General features: G+C 43.7%; 1 protein-coding gene across 3 annotated transcripts in view; it reads left to right on the top strand.

The window, feature by feature from the left end:
- cep128 (centrosomal protein 128) overlaps window positions 1–22631 on the top strand; it is a 326023-nt gene that overhangs the window by 297390 nt on the left and 6002 nt on the right. For all 3 annotated transcript variants that reach the window (XM_078562064.1, XM_078562065.1, XM_078562066.1), the window contains 2 exons: window positions 7946–8059; window positions 19870–19978. In XM_078562064.1, the coding sequence (XP_078418190.1) occupies window positions 7946–8059; window positions 19870–19978 (223 nt within the window). The remainder of the gene's footprint in view (window positions 1–7945; window positions 8060–19869; window positions 19979–22631) is intronic.

Raw genomic sequence — 22631 nt, forward strand, 5'->3', positions numbered from 1 at the left:
GTAGCCCCCACAAACAGCAATGTGATAATAACAAGTTAATCTGTTTTTTGTGATGTTGATTGATGGCTAAATATTGGCCAGGACACTGGGGATAACTCCCCTGCTCTTCTTCGAAATACTGCCATGGGATCTCTTACATGAACCCGAGCTGACAGATGGGGCCTCAGTTTAATGTCTCATCTGAAAGGTGGCACCTCGGACAGTGCAATGCTCCCTCACTACTGCATTGGAGTATCAGCCTTGATTTTTGTGCTCAAGGCCTAGAGTGGGACTAGAAGAAGGCAGCCCTTACAGGCTAGATATTCTTTCCCAAGCTAAAATCTATGGAAAAGTATTGGCTTTTGGGAGCTTTCATTTTTGCTTTTTATGGCTGGCTTCTCCTTTCATAAATCAGCACTTGGAGATGTTGAATAAGACATTTAAAAAATAGGATGGTTGTTGCTTGCATGGCCAGTATTTATTGCCCATCCCTAATTTCCCTTGAGCAGGTGGTGATGACCCAACTTCTTGAACTGCAGCAATCCATGAGACTTAGGTACGCCCACAGTGCTGTAAGGAAGGGAGTTTCAAGTTTTTGACCTGGTGATAGTGAAGAAACGGCGATATATTTCCCAGTCAGAATGGTGTGTGACTTGGAGGGGAACTTACAGGTGGTGGGCTCCCCGTGCATCTGCTGCCCTTGTTGGTGGTAGCGTTTTCATAGTTGGAATGTACTGTCAAAGGAGCCTTGGTGAGTTGCTGCAGGGCACCTTGTAGAAGGTATATACTGCTGTAACTGTGCGACAGTGGTGGAGGGAGTGAAGGCTTAAGGTGGTGGACGGGGTGCTGAATGCTTGGGCTGATTTGTCCTGGGTAGTTTTGAGCATCTTGCGTGTTGTTGTGCCTTACTCAGGCAAGTGAGGAGTTTTCTATTGGAGTCCTGATTTTTATCTTGTAGATAGTGGACAGCTAGATGGAGTCAAGAGGTGAGATATTCACTGCAGAATTCCCAGCCTCTGACCTGCTCTTGTAGCTGTGGCCCAGTTAAGTATCTGGTGAGTGGTAACCCCGAGGATGTTGATGGTGGGGAATTCAGTAACCGTAATCCAGTTGAATGTCAAGTGGAGACTCTCTTGTTGGATATGGTCATTGTCTGCCACTTGTGTGGCATGAATGTTACTTGCCACCTATCATCCCACACGTGAATGTTGTCCAGGTCTTCTGGCATGCAGGTGCAGACGGCTTCAGTGTCTCAGGAGTTGCAAATGGAACTGAACTCTGTGCAATCAGCAACTATCCCCACTATCCAAATTATATTTGAAACATATAATTGATAAAGCAACTGAAGATGGTTGGTCCTTGGACACTATCCTGAAGAACTCCTGCAGTGTTGATCCTGGGACTCTGATATAAAACAGACAAAAAACCGTCTTCCTTTGTGCTTGATGTGATTCCAACCAGTGGACAGATTGCCGCCACTCCCCCCACTTGCCTTATTCCCACTGACTTCAGTTTTGCTAGGGCTCCTTGGGCTTAATTTTCCCAGCCCCATGGCGATGGGATTGGAGGCAGGAAGTGCACCGGGAAAACAGGGAGGCTCCTTGTGTGGACCGTTCCCTGACACGTTCCCATCCCTGGGGGACACTTCCTAATTAGAGGCCATTTTGCACCTGTGCTGGTATTTTAATGGCCTTGGGGCAGCTGCCATTGTGTGTGAACTCAGGCTGCCAGCTCAGGTGAGGCCGCCTCCCAACAGTGGACTAGAAGCTCCATGACCCAATGACAGGGCTGACAGTCCTGACTGTGAAAAGGCCTGCAGAGTGGTTTCCCCAACCTGATGGCCATACCAGCTTCGGGCATTTTAATTTATAGCTTCGGTGCTGCTGGCCTGACATCACTGCAGGCCATCTGATTGGGCCTGCAGCATCAGGAGCCCCACCTGCTGCCCTCAATGGGAAGGCGAGTGGGGAGACAGCCAATTAGGAAGCTATCTCCCAAAAGGTTGCACCACAGTGCAGGCTTGGACTCCCATATGGGCTCGATGTAGGAACATAAGAAATAGGTGTGGCCATTTATCCTCCTGCCCTCCACCCCCTGAGCCTCTTCCACCACTCAGTAAGATCACGGCTGGTGTGATATTGGCCTCAACTCGACTTCCCTGTCTGTTCCCCATAACCCTTTAGCCCCCTATCGATCAAAAATCTGTCTAACTTAGCCTTGAATATATTGAATGACTCAACCTCCACAGTTCTCTGGGATAGAGAATTCCAAAGAGCCATGATTCTCTTTTCTAAGACAAGAAATTCCTCCTTATCTCCATCTTAAATGGGTCACTCTTATTCTGAAACTCTGCTCCCTAATTCTAGATTCCCCCAATGCCTGATGGAAAATCCAGCTCCTTAATGCTTCATGTGGTCAAATGCTGCCTTGATGTCAAGGATATTCACTCTCGCATGTGGAATTCAGCTCTTCGGTTCAAGTTTGGTCGAAGACACTCATGAGGCTTGGAGCCAAGTGGCCCTGGCTGAATGCAGAGAACACCAGCCAATGAATATGCTTTTTTAAGTGTAGTTAATGAAGGTATATTAGAGCTAGGCCATTGAAGGGTGTTGTCAGGAAGCACTTCTTCACACAAAAGGTCATGGAAATCTGGAACGCTATTCATCCCCACCTCACAAAAAAGCTGTTGAGGCTAGGATATTTGTTAGGTTAAGGGTATTAAAGGTTATGGAATTAAGGTGTGTATATGGATTAAGATCAACCATTATCTAATTGAATGGCAGAATAGGTTTGAAGAACTGAATGGCCTACTCCTGTTCCTATGTTCTTTTGTAGGCAAATGTGCCAGCGAGGTCCCAAAAGCAGCAGGGAGATGAATGTCCAGATAATCTGTTTTGATGATGTTGGTTGTGGTTTGAATTTTGGCCAAGAATGTTGGCCTTCAAGTAGTGCCGCAGGTTCCCTGCTTCCACAAGATTAGATAGGTGGGGGCCTTGATTTTGTGTCCCATCAAATTTATGCATGAAGCAATGTAGTAACTGGACTCTCAGTAGATCTGTTGGTGTGGTACTAGAGTAGTTGTGGTTGTTGGGAGCATCTGAGATTGTAAGCTGCTGCAAGGATCCATAGATCATCATCTTCATTAGATTAGAGAAGCAGTGAGGCAAGATGTAGAAGGAAAGAACTGGGAGAAGAAAAGCGCCTAAGAGAAATTGTATGAAACGAGAAGAAGGAAATTTATTGCAGTATGTTGTACGACATGAAGATTAAATAGGACCCACAGGGCAGGTCTCGCTATAATCTTCTGCTAGACTAACTTATTGTTATGAATGTATATATTTCTGTTCTCAATATTCTTGTTGAACCACATCAGTTTAATGGTGATCATAGCTCCTAAAATGTCACACAGATGATAGACTGTTTTGATTTCAGGTGAATGTGAAAATAATGCCCGCTCAGTTTTAGGCCAGTGATGCCTGGGTGCTGTTCTCCATAGCTTCATCAGGGAAGCACAAAGGTTAAATGGCACATAATTTAAAAGACACCTTAGAAAAGTCAGCCCTTGCAAACAACATAAGTAGAAAGAGGGATGAGATCCTGCAAGCAGAATTTAGGGAGCTAGGAAGCAGGTTAAAAAACAGGACTTCAAAGGTAGTAATCTTTGGATTACTTCCGGTGCCACGTGTTAGTGAGCATAGAAATAGGAGGTTAGCCCAGATGAATGCATGGCTGGAGAGATGGTGCGGGAGGGAGGGCTTTAGATTTCTGGGACATTGGGACCGTTTCTGGGGGCAGTGGGACCTGTACAAGGCGGACGGATTGCACCTGAACCGGAATGAGACCAACATCCTTGCGGGGAGGTTTGCTAGTGCTGTTGGGGAGGGTTTAAACTAACTTGGCAGGGGGATGGGATCCTGAGAGGAGGTTCAGTAGGGGGAGATACACAGCCAAAATTAGAGGAGAGAGCAAGTAAGTCTGGAAGGCATAGAAATTATAGGCCAGTTAAGACACAAGGGAGTTCGGCAAGGTTGGATGGTATTTATTTTAATGCAAGGAGTCTGGCGAATAAGGCAGATGAGCTGAGGGCACAAATTAACACATGGAAGTATGATGTCATTGCTGTCACAGAGAGATGGTTGAGAGAGGGGCAGGATTGGGAGCTCAATATTCCAGGATATAGGGTCTTCAGGTGGGACAGGGAAGGAGGTAAAAGAGGAGGGAGTATCGCAATATTGATCAAGAAATCAATTATAGCAGTGAGGAGGGATGAAATCTTAGAAGGCTCCTCAAATGAAACAGTATGGGTAGAACTGAAAAACAATAAGGAGCAATCACATTGCTGGGAGTGTACTATAGGCCCCCAAACAGTCAGAGAGAAATAGAAAAGCAGCTATGTAGGCAAATTTCAGAGAAGTGCAAAAATAATAGGGTAGTAATAGTGGGGATTTCAAATTCCCTAACAGTAACTGGGTTAGTCATAGTGTGATAGGCTTGGAGGGAGTGGAATTCTTAAAATGCATCCAGGAGAGCTTTTTAAGCCAGTACGTAGAAGGCCCTGGACTTAATTTTAGGGAATGAAGCCGGGCAATTGGTAGAGGTATCGGTGGGGGAGGATTTTGCAGATAGTGATCATAACTCTGTTAGATTCAAGGTTGTTATGGAAAAGGACAAGGATGGGCCAGAAATCAGAGTTCTAAATTGGGGGAGGGGTGATTTAAATAAGATCAGAAATGATTTGGCCAGAGTGGACTGGGAGCAGCTACTTTTAGGTAAATCTGCGTCAGAGCAGTGGGACTCATTCTAGAAGGAAATAGGGAGAGTACAGGCCCAACATATTCCAGTAAAGATAAAGGGTGGGACCAACAAATCCAGGGAACCCTGGATGTCGAGGGATATACAGGATTGGATAAAGAGAAAAGGGGAGGCTCGTGGCAACTCCCGAGGGCTCAACACAGCGGAAGCCCTAGAGTACTATAGAATGTGTAGGGGGGAACTTAAAAAGGAAATTAGGAGAGCAAAAAGGGGGCATGAAAAAACATTGGCAGGTAAAATAAAGGAAAATCCAAAGTTATTTTACAAGTACATTAAGAGTAAGAGGATAACTAGGGAAAGAGTAGGGCCCATTAAGAACCATAGTGATAATTTGTGTGTGGAGCCGGAAGACGTAGATAGGGTTCTAAATGAATGCTTTGTATCGGTGATCACAAGTGAGAGGGACGACATGGATATGGGAATCAGGCAGAAGGACTGTGATATAATTAAAGAAATTAGCATAGAAAGGGAGGAGGTTCTAAGTGGTCTGGCAGGCTTTAAAGTAGATAAATCTCCAGGCCCAGATGAAATGTATCCCAGGCTGTTGAGTGAGGCAAGGGAGGAGATAGCAGGGGCGCTGGCAATCATTTTCAATACCTCTCTGGCCACAGGAGAGGTGACAGAGGGCTGGAGGACAGCCATTGTGGTACCGTTACTCAAGAAGGGAGGGAGGGATAAACCAGGGAACTACAGGCCAGTCAGCCTAACCTCAGTGGTGGGGAAATTATTGGAAGCAATTCTGAGAGACTGAATTAATCTACACTTGGAGAGGCAGGGCGAATCAAGGACAGCCAGCATGGTTTTGTTAAGGGGAGGCCATGTCTGACCAATGTGATTGAATTTTTCCAAGAGGTGACCAGGTGTGTAGATGAGGGCAATGCATTTGACGCAGTCTACTTGGACTTCAGCAAGGCTTTTGATAAGGCCCCGCATGGGAGACTGATAACGAAGGTAAGAGCCCATGGGATCCAAGGCAGTTTGACAAATTGGGTCCAGAACTGGCTGAGTGGCAGGAAGCAGAGGGTGATGGTCGAGGGGTGATTTTGTGACTGGATGCCTGTGTCCAGTGGGGTTCCATAGGGATCGGTATTGGGTCCATTGCTGTTTGTAGTATATATAAATGATTTAGACTTGAATGTAGGAGGGTTGATCAGTAAGTTTGCGGATGACACGAAAATAGGTGGGGTGGTAAATAGTGAAGAAGATAACCTTAGATTACAGGAGGATATAGACGGGCTGGTCAGATGGGCTGATCAGTGGCAAATGGAATTTAATCCGGATAAGTGTGAGGTGATGCACTTGGGCAGGACAAACAAGGCACAGGGATACACGTTGAATGGTAGGACCCTGGGAAGTACTGAGGATCAGAGGGATCTTGAGGTTGCGGGACAGATAGATAAGGTCTTTAAGAAGGCATATAGGATACTTGCCTTTATTAGCCGATGCATAGAATGTAAGAGCAGGGAGGTTATGCTGGAACTGTCTAAAACGCTGGTTAGGCCACAGCTAGAGTATTGCGTGCAGTTCTGGAATCTACATTATAGGAAGGATGTGATTGCACTAGAGTGCAGAGGAGATTTACCAGGATGTTGCCTGGGCTGGAAAGTTTTAGTTATGAGGAGAGATTGGATAGACTGGGATTATTTTCCTTGGAGCAGAGGAGATTGAGGGGGACATGACTGAGGTGTATAAAGTTATGAGGGGCATAGAGAGAGTAGCCAGGAAGGAACTTTTCCGCTTGGTGGAGGGATCAATAACCAGGGGGCATAGATTTAAGGTGAGGGGCAGGAGGTTTAGAGGGGATGTGAGGAAGAATTTTTTCACTCATGGTGGCAGGAATCTGGAACTCTCTGCCTGAAAGGGTGGTAGAGGCAGAAACCCTCATAACATTTAGGAAATATATGGATGTGACTTGTGATGCCATGCATACAAGGCTATGGGCCTAGTACTGGAAAATGGGATTAGAATAGTTAGGTACTTGTTTGACTGGTGCAGACTTGATGGGCCGAAGGGACTTTTTCTGTACCATAGACCCCTATGACTCTATGACTCTAAAGATAAAACAGTCAAGGGCATAGTTATTTAAAACTTACGTGGCTCCTCTTGGACACCATCATGAACAATACTGACTCTGCAATGTGTACATTTTGCAGATAAATTACCAAATCTTAACCTGCTAGTATGTTCCCTTACCATTTCAGTCTAGAAAGGTTCAAGAAGATTTGACCAAGTATACAGAAATTCACATCACTGTTAAAGGAAAGGGGATCCTTTATCTGCTGTTCCTGAATTCTCCTCGTGAGCCTTGAGGAAACTCTTTGACACTTTGAGTATTGCTGTGTCTGTGCCTCAGTGGGTAGGAGTGTTGCCTCTGAGTCAGAAGGTTGTGAGTTCAAGTCTTACTCCAGAGACTTGAGCACATGATCCAGTACTGACTCTCCAGTTTGAGCATGGGTATCAAATCTTTAGCACCTTCAACACAGAGTAATGTATCAAGGCGCTTCATAGAAGGATAATAGTGCTGATTCAAAGAAAGAGATATTGAGAGGCGGAACAAAAGCTTGGTCAAAGGAGTGCGTTTCAAAGACAGTCTTAAAGGAGAATGGGAAGGTGGAGAGACAGAGAGGGGATTCCAGAAAGGAAGGCTGAGAGAGCTGAAGGCGCAACCACCAATGGATCGACTGTTCCTCTCCCCCCCTCACCCACAGCATGGCAAACGGGCACCAGAGAAGCACCTGCCTGTCGCATACTAATGAGATGCCCTCTCACCAGCTCTGCAAACTCCGATGGGGATGAGCTCTGGTGGCCACCAAAGCTGCCAGGATTGAGTCTCCCAGGAGTTCCAGCCACAGGCTCTACTGGAAAATTTAGCCCACTTTTTCTCTTCAGTCTCTGACAGACCTGTTGTGAACTTCAGCATTTTCAATTTTTAGTGCCATATTGTATCTTCTGCTGACCATGCCTGAACGGAGAGTGCTTCATCGGTACAAAGCTGCCTTATTTTCAAAAGTGCTTCCTCATTTTAACATGCACCATTTTGAATAAGATTTAAAGATCATATCAGAATTCTCTTTGTACTTTGGCTGGGATATTTCTGCAGCTTAATGATGTTTGTTTGTTCCCCCCACGTCACTAAAATATTCTGTATTTTCAGGACTCCCAGCGTCACCGAGAGATGATAGAAGAGCGATACTCCAAGTATAAAGAGATAGTTAGTTCCCTGCAACAGCAGCTGCGAGACTCAACAAGGAGGATTCAGGTATACCGGGTAAGGAAGGAACAGCTTTTCTTTCATGGTGATGTGACTTTCAGTATAACTTAGCTCAAGAACTTCTGCTGCAAAGATTTTACTCAGAGGAAATCTTTCTAACGTTATGTCACCTTGCCAGCTAAGTTGAGGTCAGTACCTAAAATAAAAGAAAATGCTGAAAATAGCAGGGTTGCGAGGATATGCAAAAAAAAGATAGGTTAATGTTTCAGGTGTCAGAACTGGAAACTGAGACTGAACAAATGAAGAAGTTAGGAAGGATTGATAAAAGTTAGAGGCTTAGATTTTTTGCAGAGTCGTGGAGAATTCGTGGATCTTCAAAAAATGGCAGACAGGACTCGGATCCGGAAGTCCTGCCCACATTTCTGACATATCCCACTTTTGGGGGGTAGGGGAAAGGGAAAGGGGGCGGGACATGACTCACACATAAGGGAAGCCCAAACTCAGCAGAACCATTTGAACTCAGTGCTGAGTTCAAACAGACCCCATTTTCGTAGTAGCAAGGGCCTTAACCTGCAGTGTGGGAGTAACGAATTTTTAGAGTAGTCGTAAGTGCTCTTGAAGGGTGAATGAGGTCGTAGAATTGTTGAGCTGCAGTTATTTAAATCCCTAGCCCTTTAAAAATTATTTTAAAAATCAGCCTGCCTCTGTCACTGAGAGTAGATAGGGGGCATTAAGTTGGCATGGCGGGTATGAGGGCCTATTGAGGATGGGTGGGGGAGCATGGGTCGGCATGGAGGGAATGAAGGGCCATTGAGGTCAGGTGGGAGGTTCATAGGTTGGCATGAGTTTGCAATGGGGCATGGGGAGTCAGTGGGGAAGGGTGTGAGTGATGAGGGCTAGAGGGCCTAATATTTAACAAAATAACTGGAACGAAGTCCCAGAGAACCGAGGCAGGCCTTTTAACCAGCCCACCTCGGCACTTGGCCGCCCTTGTGGCCGCCTTCCATTTGTGTCCAGTGGCAGCGGGCCTGACTCCATCCTGTGCCCATTCTCCCGGTGCAAAGATCCCACCATTCAGGCAGGTTTCTCCTAAGGCAGGCACAGCGAGCCGGGAAATTTCCTGACTCCCGCTATCCAACTCAGGAACGAAAATCGGGGCCTAAGTGTCTGGTACGTCACAAAAGAGGGAGATGAGGCAGACATCGTGGCAAAGGAGAAGGATGAAATATTGGATGGGCTAAACAAAGTGAGAGAGGAAATGTTAAAGGTTTTAGCATCTTTGAAAGTCGGTTAGTCGACAGACCCAGATGGAATGTATCCCAGGGTGTCACGAGAAGCGAGGGATTAAATAGTGAAGGCTCTGATCATTTTCCAATTCATCCTGGCTACAAACATGGTGCTGGAGGACTGGAGCACTCTTAATGTTGTACTATTGCTTAAAAAGGGAGAAATGGGTTGACCAAATAATTACAGGCCAGTCAACCTAACCTTGGTCGTGGGCAGATGATTGGAAAAATTTCTGAGGGACAGTATTAACCGTCATTTAATAAGATAGAATTAATCAGCATGGATTTGTTGGGGGAAGGTCATATTTGACTAACTTGATTGAATTTTTTGAGGAGTTAACAGTGAGGATTAATGAAAATGGTGGATTTAATGTAGCCTACATAGATTTTAGCAAAATTTTTGGCATTTTTGACAAAGCATATGGAATGCTCTCCTTCATTGGCAGAGGTATAGAATATAAAAGTAAGGATATAATGCTGGAATTGTATAAAACACTGGTGAGGCCACAATTGGAGTATTGTGTGCAGTTCTGGTCACCACATTACAGGAAGGACATAATAGCTCTGGAGACAGTGCAGAGGAGGTTTACAAGAATGTTGCCAGGGTTAGAAAAGTGTAGCTACGAGGAGAGATTGGATAGGTTGGGGTTATTTTCCTTAGAACAAAAGCGGCTGAGAGGTGACTTGATTGAGGTGTACAAAATTATGAGGGGAATAGATAGAGTGGACAAGATAAAATTGTTTCTCTTGATGGAGAATTCTAGAACCAGGGGACATAGATTCAAGATAAGTGGCAGAAGGTGTGTGGGGAACATGAGGAAGAACTTTTTTATGCAGAGGGTAGTGGGTGTCTGGAATTCGCTGCCCAAGTTGGTGGTAGAGGCAGAAACTTTAAACTCTTTTAAGAAGTGCCTGGATCTGCACCTAAAGCACTGTAAGCCGTAGGGCTATGGGCCGGGTGCAGGAAGGTGGGATTAGAAAGGGCACCTGGGTGTCCTCAGGCTGGCATGGACAAGATGGGCCGAATGGCTTCCTTCTGTGCTGTAACTTTTCTATGGTTCCACATGGCAAATTGTTCAAAAAAGTAAAAACCCATGGGAACCAAGGGAAAGTCAGACCCAAAATTGGCTCAGTGGCTGGAAGCAAAGGATAACAGTCGATGTGTTTTCGTGACTGGAAGGCTGTTTCCAATAGGGTTCCAAAAGGCTTAATACTAGATCCCTTGTTTTCTGTCGTATATATCAATGATTTGTATTTAAATGTAGGGGGCATGATTAAGAAGCTTGAAGATGATACAAACATTGGTTTATGATGAAAAAGAAAGCTTTTACTAGATTTCAATGGACTGGTCAGGTGAGCAAAAAAGTGGCAAGTGGAATTTTTCTCTCAAGAAATGTGGGATAATGCGTTTGTGAAGAGCAGAAAAGGAAGGAAATACACAATCAATGGTAGGATACTGAGAAGTGTAGAGGAACAGAGGAATCTTAGAGTGCCTGTCCACACATCCCTGAAGGTAGCAGGTCAGTTAGATTAACAAAGCAGACAGAATACTTTCCATTATTAGCCAAGGCACACAATACATGAGCTAGAATTGTATAAAACACTGGTTAGATCATGGCTGGAATACTGCAAACAGATCAGTTTCCATCCCATATTGGTGTCATCTCTAAATCTGCCTGTTTCCACCTCCATAACATCACCCAACTTCACCCCTTTCTCAGCTCATCTGCTGCTGGAACTCTCATTCATGCCTTTGTTACCTGTAGACCTGACTTCCAACACACTTCTGGCTGTTCTCTTACATTCTGCCCTCCGTAAACTTTAAGGTCAACCAAAATGCTGCAACCCATGTCCTAACTTGCATCAAACCCTATTCACCTATTACCTCTGCGCTCTCTGACCCACATTTATTTCTCTTCAAGCAATGCCTTGATTTTAAAATTCTCATCCTTGCTTTCAAATCTCTCCATGGCTTCGCCCCCCCCGCCCCTCCCTATCTCTGCAATCCCCTCCAGCCCCACAACCCTCTGTATATCTACACTCATCTAATTCTGGCCTCTTGAGCATCTCTAATTTTAATCGCTCCACCATTGGTAGCCGTACTTCCAGTTGCCTAGGCCCAAAGCTCTGGAACACCCTCCCTATACCTCTCTACCTCGCTACCTCACTTTCCTCTTTAAGGTGCTCTTTCAACCTACCTCTTTGTCTAAGCTTTTGGTTGTCTGACCTAATATCTCCGAATGAGACTCGGTGTCATACTTACACTGCTCCTGTGAAGCACCTTTACTATGTTAAAGGCATTATATAAATATAAAAACAAAAAACTACTGCGGATGCTGTTAAAAAGTGGATACGCACTTGGAGCTCTGTAACCTACCAGACTACAGACCAAGAGCTGAAAAGTGGAATTAAACTGGATTTTTTGGCTGGCACTGACAGTATGGGCAGGATGACTTTTTGCATTGTAAATTTCTATGGCTCTGTTAACCCTTGAGGCTACAGCAAATAATTTTATAGTCAATGGACAAGATTTTTATTTTCGATTTACAACAAGCTAAAGAGGTGTAGGCTTTCATAAAGCCTGTTGAACACGTTGCCTCTTCTTTGTGATTGGCGCTTGAGCTTTACTTGTTGCTCTCCCTTCCCCTCTTCGTTTAGTCTCTGCCCTATAAAAGCTCACACTCATCTGTCAGTTTTCAGTCCTGGCAAAGGATCTACACTCAAATTGTCGACCTATATTTTCTGTTTTCAGATGTTGAGTGATCTGCTGTGTTTCTCCAGCATTTGCATATTTTTCTCTTTATCACTCAGGTCTGTACCTGCCTTTGAGTAACATAATACCAGATTAAAGGAGAGGCAGAGCTGCATTATTTGAGAACATCTCTTACTCAGTCAGTTCCATTCTATCTGCCATATAAATTTAAGGGAATTTGGGGTGGGGATGGTTAAGGAGGGAGCATGATGAAGAAGAGAGATTGATAAAGAGAAGATGTGGAGTTTCACACTCCCACCACCCCCACTAGCCCCATCCTGAGGAACCTGGAGGAGTACAGCGGTTTCATCCAATCCCAAATTCAAGTACTAAGTATTGATCAAGGTCTATGTATAGACAAGATAACCTATCAATATCAATACCAAGATATAGTAACAGAGGAGCTCTTTTACTCCTGTAGTAATCTGATATATGACACAAATTTGATATAATAAAGAAAAATATTGCATTTATATAGCACCTTTCATGTTTTCAGGACATCCTATGGACTTTATAATGAAGTGCTTTTGAATTGTAACCAGTCTCATAGGGAAAAGTGGCAGTCAATTTAAACGCACAAGATTTCACAAATGGCAGTGAGCCAAATGGTTAATAATTATCCCTCAAAAAGCATCGCTAAAAACTGATTATCTGATAATTTTCACATTGTTGGAGCTTGGTGTGTGCAAATTGGCTGCTGCATTTCCCATGACCTTCTGATTCAGAGAGTGGTACCATCAACAGTGACTGCACTTCAAAAGTACTTTATTGGCTGTAAGGCATTTTGGGACATCTTGAGGTCATGAAATACAAGGCTTACTTTTCAAATAATCTGTTTGTAGCAATGTTGATTGAGGGATAAATATTGGCCAGGACACTGCTGAGAACTCTCTTGTTCTGAATAAAGCCATGGAATCTTTATATTCACTTGGGGGGACAGACAGGACTGAGGTTTAATATCTCATCCAAATGATGACATGTCTGCCAGTGCACAAAAATATCTGCATAGAGTAGGGCTTGAACCCATGACCTTCTGATTCAGAGAGTGGTACCATCAAACCAAGGCTGACAAGTAAATAACTTAGACTAGTTCAGATGCAGATGCTCATTTTATTCCTATAATTTGGCTGTCTCTGGTAACCCTACACGTCCTAGTGATGGCAAATACTTGTTTTTATTTCCTTCTCTAAACCTTTGCCTATTAAACTGAATACCTGATACACCCAGTGCCAGGGAACTAAAGTTCCATTGTACAATAATCGGCCTACTTTGTACAGTGCTGCTAAGTACGAGACAATCAAAGTGGCTTTGTTTGTGGGAAAATCTGAATGGTTTTAAATTTTTTGAGGCAGATTATCCACAAAAAAATAGATTCACAGCATTCTCTGTTGAACAGGAAAAAAATCAAGCTTATTGATTATACCCCATTGTTTGACCCATGCTGAACATGTCCCGTGTCACATTGTTTTTTTGGTCACTTAGTTGCATACTGTATAACAAAGTCTCTATTGGGAGGGGAAAGTAAGTCCAACACGTCAAGAGAGCGGGCAACATTTTTGAATAAAAGCAGTTAACAAGATCTCCTTCCTTCCCATCAATGAAGTCTGTCTCTATTAAAACTTGTAATATACACAAGAATGGATGTCTGCATGCTCTGGACAGTCAGATACAGCTCCTGACTGAAAAGATATTTAAGAATTTCTCTGTCTCTCTAGTTTTACCCTCTCTCTCCCAACCTGTCATGAAGATGTTGAATCATATTTGTTCTGGAATATGGACATCTCCAGCATTTATTGCCCATCCCTAATTACCTTTGAGAAGATGCTGGTTCTTGAACTGCTGCAGCCCGTGTGGTGTAGGTACACCTCACAGTGCTGTTAGGAAGGGAGCTGCAGGATTTTGACTCAGTGGCAGTGAAAGAACGGTGATATATTTCGAAGTTAGGGTGGTGTGTGGCTTGGAAGGGAGCTTGCAGGTGGCAGTGTTCCCATGCATCTGCTGCCCTTCTCCTTTTAGGTGGTAGATATTACAGGTTTGGAAGGTGCTGTTGAAGGAGGCTTGACAAGTGCCTGCAGTTCACCTTATAGATGGTATATTGTTGCTACTATATGCCAGTGGCGGAGGGAGTGAATGTTTAAGGTGGTGGATTGGGTGCCAATCAAGCAGGCTGCATTGTCTTGGGATGGTGTCGCGCTTCTTGCATTGTTGGAGCTGCACTCATCCAGGCAAGTGGAGAGTATTCCATTACACTCCTGACTTGAGCCTTTAGATGATGGGCAGGCTTTAGGGAATCAGGAGAAAAGTTACTTGCTGCAGAGTTCTCAACCTTTGACCTGCTCTTGAGGCCACAGTAATTATATGGCCAGTCCAGTTTGGTTTCCACTCAGCAGTAACCCCCAGATGCTGATAGTTTATATAAAGACATTTCAATGAGCATTGGCAAACAAATCGCTGAGCCTAATCCTCCATTGACAACAGGGTAGGTAAGCAGAGAACACAGGTTTAAGACAATTGACAAAAGAACTAGATGGACAATTTTTTTTCGTGTAATGAGATATGATGAATATACTGTATGGAATATACTGTGTGAAAGTGCGGTGGAAGCAGATTCAATAGGCACTTTCAAAAGACAATTGGATGTATAATTGAAAAGGAAACAAATTGTGGTAAAAATGAGATAGTTCTTTAAAAGAGTTGGGCCAAAGCCTGCTTTCTATTCTATATGATTCTTGTATCCTGTCCTCACCTAATGCATACATATACCCCCTTCCAATAAAGCTTTCAGAAGTGGGAATGCTGAATATCGACGGGCACATGACATTTGGCAAGGACAGGAAGCCAGGAAAAGATGGAGGGGTGGCTTTGTTAATTAATTATGGTGTTAGCACATTAGAGAGGGATGACCTAAGTTCAGGAACCCAGGATGTGGAAGCGGTTTGAGATGAGAAATGATAAAGGGAAGAAGTCACTTGTGGGAATGGTGTACAAGCCCCCTAATTATAACTACATGGTGGAACAGAGTATAAAAGAAGGGATAATGGAGCTTGATGGAAAGGTACAGCAATAATCATGGGCGATTTTAATCTACACATAGACTGGAAAAATCAGATGGGCAAAGGTAGTGTAGATAAGAAGTTCATAGAATGTCTTCTGGATTGTTTCTTAGAACAGCACATGCTGGAGCCAACCAGAGAGCAGGCTATACTAGACCTGGTATTGAGCAATGAAATAGGATTAATTGATAACTAGTGAAGGCACCGCTCGGTAGCAGCAATCATAATATGATTAAATTTTACATTCATTTTGAGGGAGAAATGAGTGCATCCAAGACTAGTATTTTAAACTTAAATAAGGACAATTATAAGGGCATGAAAGTGGAGCTAGCTAAAGTGAACTGGCAAATGAGGTTAAGGGATAGGTCAATAGAGGTTCAGTGGTAGACATTTAAAGGGATATTTCAGAATACACAGAATAGATACATTCCAATGAGAATGAAAAATTCTAAGAGGAGGGCCCACTGTCCGTGGTTAACTAAAAAAAGTTAAAGACAGTATTAAACTTAAAGAAAAAGCATATAATTACACAAGATGGGTGACAGGTCAGAAGATTGGAAAGAATATAAAGAACAGCATAGACTGACAAAAGATTAATAAGGAGGGAAAAATTAGAGTTTGAGAGAAAGCTAGCTGGTAATATAAAGGCGGATAGTAAGAGTTTCTATAGATATTTAAATCAGAAAAGAGTTAACAAAGTGAGCGCTGGTCTTATAGGAATTCTCCGGTCGGCAGGATGACACCCACCGGAGGCCCAGTATGCAGGTTCGGCAAGTAATTAGGAAAGTTAATAGAATGTTGTTATTCATTGTGATTACAAAAGTAGGGAGGTTATGCTTCAGTTGTACAGAGCACTGATGAGACCACATCTGGAGTATTGTGTACAGTACTGGTCTCCTTATTTAAGGAAGGATGTAAATGCATTAGAAGCAGTTCAGGGAATGTTTACTAGACTAATACCAGGAATGGGCAGGTTGGCTTATGAGGGAAGTTGGACAGGCTAGTCTTGTATCCACTGGACTTTAGAAGAGTAAGAGGCAACTTGATTGAAACCTTTTGCATTCTGAGGGGTCTTGACAGGGTGGATGTGGAGAGGATGTGGGGGAATCCAGAACTAGGGGTCACTATTTAAAAATAAGGAGTCACTCATTTAAGACAGAGATGAGGAGAAATTTTTTCTCTCAGGGTCGTGAGCCTTTGGAACTCTCCTCCTCAAAAGGTGCTGGAAGCAGAGCCTTTGAATATTTTTAAGGCAGAGCTGGATAGATTCTTGATTAACAAGGGAGTGAAAGGTTATCAGGGGGTAGGCAGGAATGTGGGTTTGAAGTTACAATCAGATCAGCCATGTTCTTATTGAATAGTGGAGCAGGCTCGAGGGGCCGAGTGGCCTACTCTTGCTCTTAATTTGTATGTTCGTATGTATGACATTTTTTCCAGTCCAGTTGGGGCTTTTTTTTTGGCGGGTAATGGGGGTCTCAGTGGGACTTCCACAGGATCAGGACCCTGAGGGTGGGAAGCCCCGCCTGCCGAGAGCTGCTGGCCAATCAGAGGTGGACAGCTCTTTTGCTTAGCAGCGCCACTGGTGAGGTGGTGGCTGCTGACAGAATGACACCCACCTGAGGCCCAGTATCACGAAGCAACCCTGGCCAGAGGTAAGTGATGGCGGCTGCGTTGGTGAATCATGGGGGAAGTGGGTGTAGGGGATTGACTGCAAGACAGTGGGGTGGCTTGCAGCGGGCTGTCCCCCTTCCTGATGCTAGGTCCTTTGATCAGGCACTGGGTGCCTTAGAACAAGGGACCACCCAGGAGACCACAAGCAAGCCACAGAGGTTTGTTTGTCATGTTCTCTATGTGAGTTATTACCATCAGTGGCAGAATGAGGCCCTCAATTGGACATTAATTTCCCCTTAAGGACCTCAATTCACTGGCCTTCTTGCCACAGACTTAATCAGGTGGAGATAGGAAGGTGGCGGGGTCTGCATCTCCTACCTTCCTGCCTGACTAAATGTCCTTCCTGCCTCCAAATTCAGGGTAGGGCATAAAATATCCTTCATTGAAGCCAATTGTAATGGCCATCCCAACAGAGGTCAGCAAACTCAGAACAGAACTGTGATGGACTTTGGACCTAGTGATCTTTATAGCTCAGTGTCACAACAGAATTAGGAAGCTACCAAAGGACCCATTAGTTGGTTGAACATTCTCCATTGTTGTTGGCTTGCAGTGCTTTCTGTCCACTTGCTATTCCCTTCACCCCCTCCCCTGGGTTCTTAAATCCTAGATGATATGCCCTATATGTAGCTGTTTTGAGTCCTGCTATTCTCTTTCCATGTGGTTGTGTAATTCCACCAGTTTTCATGAGCTATGGAGTAGGATACCTTTTGTGAGATCACTTGACACATTTCTTCAGAGACTTGCAGTTTAATTTGGTGTTTTTAGGGGGGATTGGGGAGAGGTTATGGGTAAAGGGATCAAGGGATTTGGGAAAAAAAGGCAGCTAAATGGAGCCGAGGGGGAGAACAGCCATGATGAAAAGGCAGAACAGGCTCAAGGGGCTGAATGGCCTACTCACATTCCTAATGTTCCTATGAGAATGAGTAGAAGGACAATGAAAGTGACTCACAGTGTAATCTCTCTGGCCTGAATTAAACTCTCCTGCAAGAGTTCAACTCTCCTGCTAGTTGTAATCAACCCACAGAGAGGAAAACTGAATGTGTGAATTGAGTTACTGAATAGGTGCAGGCAGGCACTGATAAATAGGACAATATGCACTAACCAGTGGGTAGAGGAAAAGTGAATTTTGTAGGACCAAGAAAAATAGTTTCCTTTTCCACCATTATGGAAATGCAGTGGCAGGCTGCTTTTATTCTCTTTACATACATTTTATGTGAGAGTCTTGATTTAGGTATCAATTATAAGGTAAATCTTTAAAGTCCGTTATCACGGAAACCTGTAACATATACAAGAGCAACCATTATTTGAGCATCTTTATTCTGAATGTCACTGTTGCAAGTACACATCTGATTGTGTTATTCCTAAAGTCTGTTAATGTGACTATCACATTGTATGTACTATTACACAATACTAAATAGTCCTACAGTTAAGAACAAAGAACAAAGAAAAGTACAGCACAGGAACAGGCCCTTCGGCCCTCCAAGCCTGCGCCGATCATATTGCCCGTCAACTAAAACATTTTGCACTTCTGGGGTCCGTATCCCTCTATTCCCATCCTATTTCATGTATTTGTCAAGCTGCCTCTTAAACACCACTATCGTACCTGCTTCCACCACCTCCTCTGGCAGTTGTAACATAAAAGGCTGTTTTCTACTCCTAGATTACTTTTGGGACAATATTTTTTTTTTTTTGCTAACTGTTTTTGAATTGTTGGATTTATATACTTAATAGTCATGTGCAGTGGGTATGGCAGTGCAATGGTTATATTACTGGACTAACAATCCAGTAAATTGGAGTTCAAATCCCACCGTGGCACCCAGAATTATATTTCAGTTTTAAAAAGTCTGGAAATTGAAAAAAACTGTTGCTATTAGTAAAAGTGACCATGAAGCTGTCAGAATTAAAAACACACAACTGGTTCACTGATCTCATTTAGGGAAAGAAACGCAAGGTCCTTACATGGCCTGGCCTATATGTGACTCCAGTCCCACACCACTGAGGTTGACTCTTGGATGTCCTCTGAAGTGGGCCTAGCAAGCCACTCAGTTGTATCAAACTGCCGCTTAGAATGTTGACATCAGAGGTTCAAAGTGAAGGCCCACTACCACCTTCTCAGGGCAGCTGGGGTGGGCTATAAATGCTGACCTTCCCAATGACCCTCCTCACATCCCATGAATCAAATTAAAAATCACTTCATGGAAACATGATGTTTCTGTGCATATTCACAAATGGCTCCAAAGATCATATGTTGGGACAAAATGGCAATTGATGATTTGGTTGTTTAAAAGAAAAGATCTGTATTGAGTAGTAGAATGTCTGTTTATTTTTTGTTGATGTTGTGCTCATTGGGATGTCTATATTAGATGCAGGCAGTTGTACAATTTCCATTTGGACACTCAGGGCTTGCAAGGACACTCCCAAACCAGGTTTCATGTGACACAGTTAGTGCAGTAATTTACTCTATGTACCTTTCTCCCACAGGTCAGAAGAGCACTTCCAACTGAATCAGTGGGGCATTTTTCCATTTCTTCCTACAGCCATTGTATCACACCTTTTTATTCTTGCATGGGACGTGGGCATCACTAGCAAGACCAGCATTTGTTGCCCATCCCTAATTGCTCTTGAGAAGGTGTTTGGTGCTAAGAGGGCAGTTAAGAGTCAACCACATTGCTGTGGATCTGGAGTCACATGTAGATCTGACCCGATAAGGATGGCAGATTTCCTTCCCTAAGGACATGAATGAACCAGATGGGTTTTTACAACAATCAATGATAGATTCATGGTCACCATCACTGAGACTAGCTTTCAATTCCAAATTTATGAATTAATTTTTTGCTGCCATGTTGAGGTTTAAATACATGCCTCCAGAGCATTAGTCTGGGCCTCTGGATTACTAGCCCAGTGTCATTACCACTACACCACCATCTCCCTCAACCTCTGAGTGACATTGCCAATATGAGGGCAGTGCTCATTTAAGTACTGGCATGAAGCTGCCTAAACTTAAGTCGTGAAAGGTCCTGATGAAAGTGGAACTGACTAATATGAGTTTCTTAAAGTGAATTTTTTTTAACCCCCCCCCCCCCACCCCGCCCGGCTGGTGATCAGGAGGAAGAGTCTGACGCAGGCTTGAGGAATGAGAGTTTGGATGGTCTACCTGTTGCACTGCTTGATCAAGACGGTTCCCCTTCCAGCTGTTTCACTACAGATATAGGCTGTGAGTATACACAGGGTCTTCCGCTACCCACAGGCCATTATGTCAAGTTTAGCATCGACAGGGAAATGCGACAAATATGGGGGCCTGGATTCTGGCCAGAATTCAGGTATTGATGAATATCCCTGTTACAAGGCTGCTGACCAAGTGTCAAAGTTTGGTTTTATTGTGTGATACCCATAGTTCCAATCCTAACAGAACCTTTGCAAAACACATGTGTGTTCATTGTGGAGGGGGGGTTTATCTATATTTTGCAGAAATCTCTGTGAGGTACCCCAATGGAAATGTTTCATTTATTTTCGCACAAGTGTTATGATTTCTAAATGTTGCATCAGATTGAGCGGCTACAGGAATTGGAAGGTCCGCCATTTTTCTTCAGGAGATGTAAGGGGAACCTGACATGTGATGCATCGGTGGATGCATCAGACCTGGCAATGCGTAGCAAACTTTGGTGATGAGATAAAAATTTTGCAGTTGCAGGTGCCAGCATGGACTGCCATCCCTATATCAGCCTCGAAACCTCTTGAAGGTCTGATATGAAACCTCTTGAAGTAGTGCAAGATTGAAATTGGAAGCGTGCACCTTTCGCGCAGCCTGACCCTAAAATCCATAGAGTTACATAGAATTTGCAGCACAAAAACAGGGCATTCTGCCCAGTTGGTCTGTGCCGGTGTTTATGCTGCACATGTGCCTCCTGCCATCCTACTTCATCTGCCCCTATCTGATTATCCTTCTATCCTTTTCTCCCTCGCGAACTGATTTAGCTCCCCCTGAATTGCATCTGCACTATACCTTCTGGTAGTACTCTAACCACTCTCTGGGAGGGAGTTATCTCCTGAATCCTTCATTGAATTTATTGTTAACCAGAGGGCATAAATTTAAGATAGTTTTGGATTCCCCACATGTGGAAATATTTTCTCTATGTCTACCCAATCAAACCCTTTCCTAATTTAAAAACCTCTTTCATCACCCTCAGTCTCCCTTTTCCAGAGAAAAGAGTCCCAGCCTGTTCAACCTTTCCTGATAGTTATAACTTCTCAGTTCTGATGTCATTCTAGTATATCTTCTCCAGAACCTTTTTAGGAGACTAGAACTGTTCCGAGTACTCCCAAGCACATTAAGTCTTCGCTTTAAGTTGCCCTGTTTTAAGTTGTTTTGATTTAACATCAGTCAGTTAATGGGGCGGGTATTCGTGTTTAGCGTTTGGAGTTTCATTTTAACGTTGTTTTGTGCCAGGTGTGACATTATTTGCGTGATCCGTTCAGTGCCATTTTAGAGCAGCCTCCTGTTCCCTGACACCGCCCCCCTCTCTCTGGCTGACCTCCCAGTCCCCGACCCCCCCTGATCTCTGGCCGACTCTCCCGCTCGCCAACTCTCCATCTCACGGCTTACCTCCGCGACCTGCAATCTGAAGTTGCTCTTGCTCCAAAGCTGCTGTTCCTGCCTCTTACCGCTCACCTCACTAGTCCTTGCTTACAGCAGAGGTCTGAGAGAGGGAAGCAGTGAGCAGGAGAGGCAGGGAGCAAGGGGAGTTGGCCAGCAACTGGGAGGGTCAATGAGCATGATGTGCGGCGAGTGGGAGGTTCGGCAAGCATGATCGGTGGCAACCTGGAGCGTGAGAGGCGGCGAACAGGAGGATTGGTGAGCGAGAGGAGTGGCATGTTGGAAGTAAGTAGAAAGAGTTAACATATTTCTTTTATAATTTTAAATTTATTTTAAGCTACTAGTTATTTCATTTACAAATGTAGGAATTTAGCAGTTACAGTATTTCAACTTGCAAGTATAATAGTTTAATGTTCTTTTCTGTAGAGAGAGGTTCTAGTTTTTACAGTTTTCGCATTAGTCGTAATGGGAAAGTCTAATTTGCTTGACGTTGTTTTGCTTAAAGTCTCACTTTTCAGGAACAAAGCTATATCATTAAGCGAGGACTTACTGTATGGTCTAACTAAGGTTCTATAAAAGTTAAATGTAACTTCCCTGCTTTTCAATTCTATCCCCCTAGAAATTTTTCCCAGTGCTTTGTTTATATTTTAATAGCCTTGTTAACTTGCCTTTTTCATTGTGGTGTGTGTAACAAAGCTTCTGCATCTCTGCCAAATGAAGATGGAATGAATGAGTGAAAACAGAGAGCATTTAACTATTTTATATATATATATATACAATATATATATATATAAAAGCTGGCAATTCTTTTTAATATATAAGTATTTTGTGAAGAAAAAAATTCAATGTGAAGTAGGAGGATAAATGACAATTCCCACTGAGATTGTGAAGCGATGCACAGAATTCAGCACCAGAGTCCAAGGATTTGTGAAAAGACCCTTTAACTGTCCTGTGTTTAGCCTGATATTTGCCATTGCTTGTTTTTTGTTGACTCAGTTCTGTTCATGTCCAGTTGCCCTGTTTTACCAGTGTTGACATTCACTGCTTTGCCATTTTAGAGTGAAAGCACAGGCAAAATTTCAACCTGTTCCCCTCCTCAGTGTCCAGGTGGTGTAAAGTTAGCTGCTTCATGCTGGCAGTAGAAGGCATACAGTTGACTTCAACTGTGTACAAGGTGTATTTGTCTTGGACCCTGCTCTTGATTGCAATCCACTGATTCCCCAGAAGGGTACGAGGGCAGAATTGGGATTGGCTGTGATGCTCCTGTGGTGCA

Source organism: Cetorhinus maximus, chromosome 18 (assembly GCF_964194155.1).
Source record: "Cetorhinus maximus chromosome 18, sCetMax3.hap1.1, whole genome shotgun sequence".
Classification (NCBI taxonomy): Eukaryota; Metazoa; Chordata; class Chondrichthyes; order Lamniformes; family Cetorhinidae; genus Cetorhinus; species Cetorhinus maximus.